The sequence below is a fragment of the Eurypyga helias genome, unplaced genomic scaffold (genome assembly GCF_000690775.1).
Source record: "Eurypyga helias isolate BGI_N326 unplaced genomic scaffold, ASM69077v1 scaffold29664, whole genome shotgun sequence".
NCBI lineage: Eukaryota > Metazoa > Chordata > Aves > Eurypygiformes > Eurypygidae > Eurypyga > Eurypyga helias.
The window spans coordinates 27706-28602 of NW_010246300.1; the positions used below are offsets into that span (position 1 = coordinate 27706).

Below are 897 nucleotides of genomic sequence, written 5' to 3' on the forward strand. Positions count from 1 at the left end.
GCGAGTGAGGAAGAGTAAACCTGTTTCATCCCAAAATACCTTGTTGGGCTCCCCGGGATGGTAGGATGAGAACCTGGGTATATTCCGGAGTTCTTCCTCCGAGAGACGGTTCTTGCAGATCTCCTCTTCCGGGACAAACTCTACAGGCTCTTTGATAATCACAGGCGTTGGAGGGGACTGGTGGGGCTTTGCTGAAGGAAGGCTGGGACTTCTTGTCTGTTCTCCCTGCTCTTTCTGGTGTGGAAGCAATGACTCCTCAGCCACAGGTGCCCGTGGGGCCAGGGAAGGGCATGAGTCACTCTGGGTGGGCTGGACTTCTTCAGGGCACTTCTTGCTCAGCAGCTCTTGGTAAACACTCTCCAGGTGAACCATGGGGTCCTTTTCATCCGTTACCCTCTTCTGAGTGTCATCTAACCCACAACCAAGAAACATGGTAATATGACTACCACCAAGAACCTGGCAAATGCACAGACTGCGGGAAGAGACACAGACAGGAGAAACCCCATTCCAACCCAGTCTCCATGCCTCTGCTTGCTCAGCAGCTCTTGGTAAACACTCTCCAGGTGAACCATGGGGTCCTTTTCATCCGTTACCCTCTTCTGAGTGTCATCTAACCCACAACCAAGAAACATGGTAATATGACTACCACCAAGAACCTGGCAAATGCACAGACTGCGGGAAGAGACACAGACAGGAGAAACCCCATTCCAACCCAGTCTCCATGCCTCTGCTCTGCTACAGCCCCAGGAGCCAGTGGGAGCTGGTGTCCCAGCTCAGGGCGAACCTGCAGAGAGCAGCTCCACCCCTGCTTTGTGCAGAGCTCCTTTCTTCCAGGATGTCCTCACTAGCTCAACTGCACCACATTTCAGCACGTTCTAGGGACTCTTTCAACACACC

General features: G+C 53.2%; 1 protein-coding gene across 1 annotated transcript in view; it reads right to left on the bottom strand.

Annotated features, from left to right (window-relative positions):
• LOC104508652 (RNA-binding protein 41-like) overlaps window positions 1-656 on the bottom strand; it is a gene marked incomplete at its 5' end in the record, with an annotated part of 1841 nt that extends 1185 nt beyond the window's left edge. The window contains 2 exons of the mRNA XM_010150354.1: window positions 40-456; window positions 513-656. Of these exons, the coding sequence (XP_010148656.1) occupies window positions 40-456; window positions 513-656 (561 nt within the window). The remainder of the gene's footprint in view (window positions 1-39; window positions 457-512) is intronic.
• Between the last annotated feature and the right edge of the window lie 241 nt (window positions 657-897).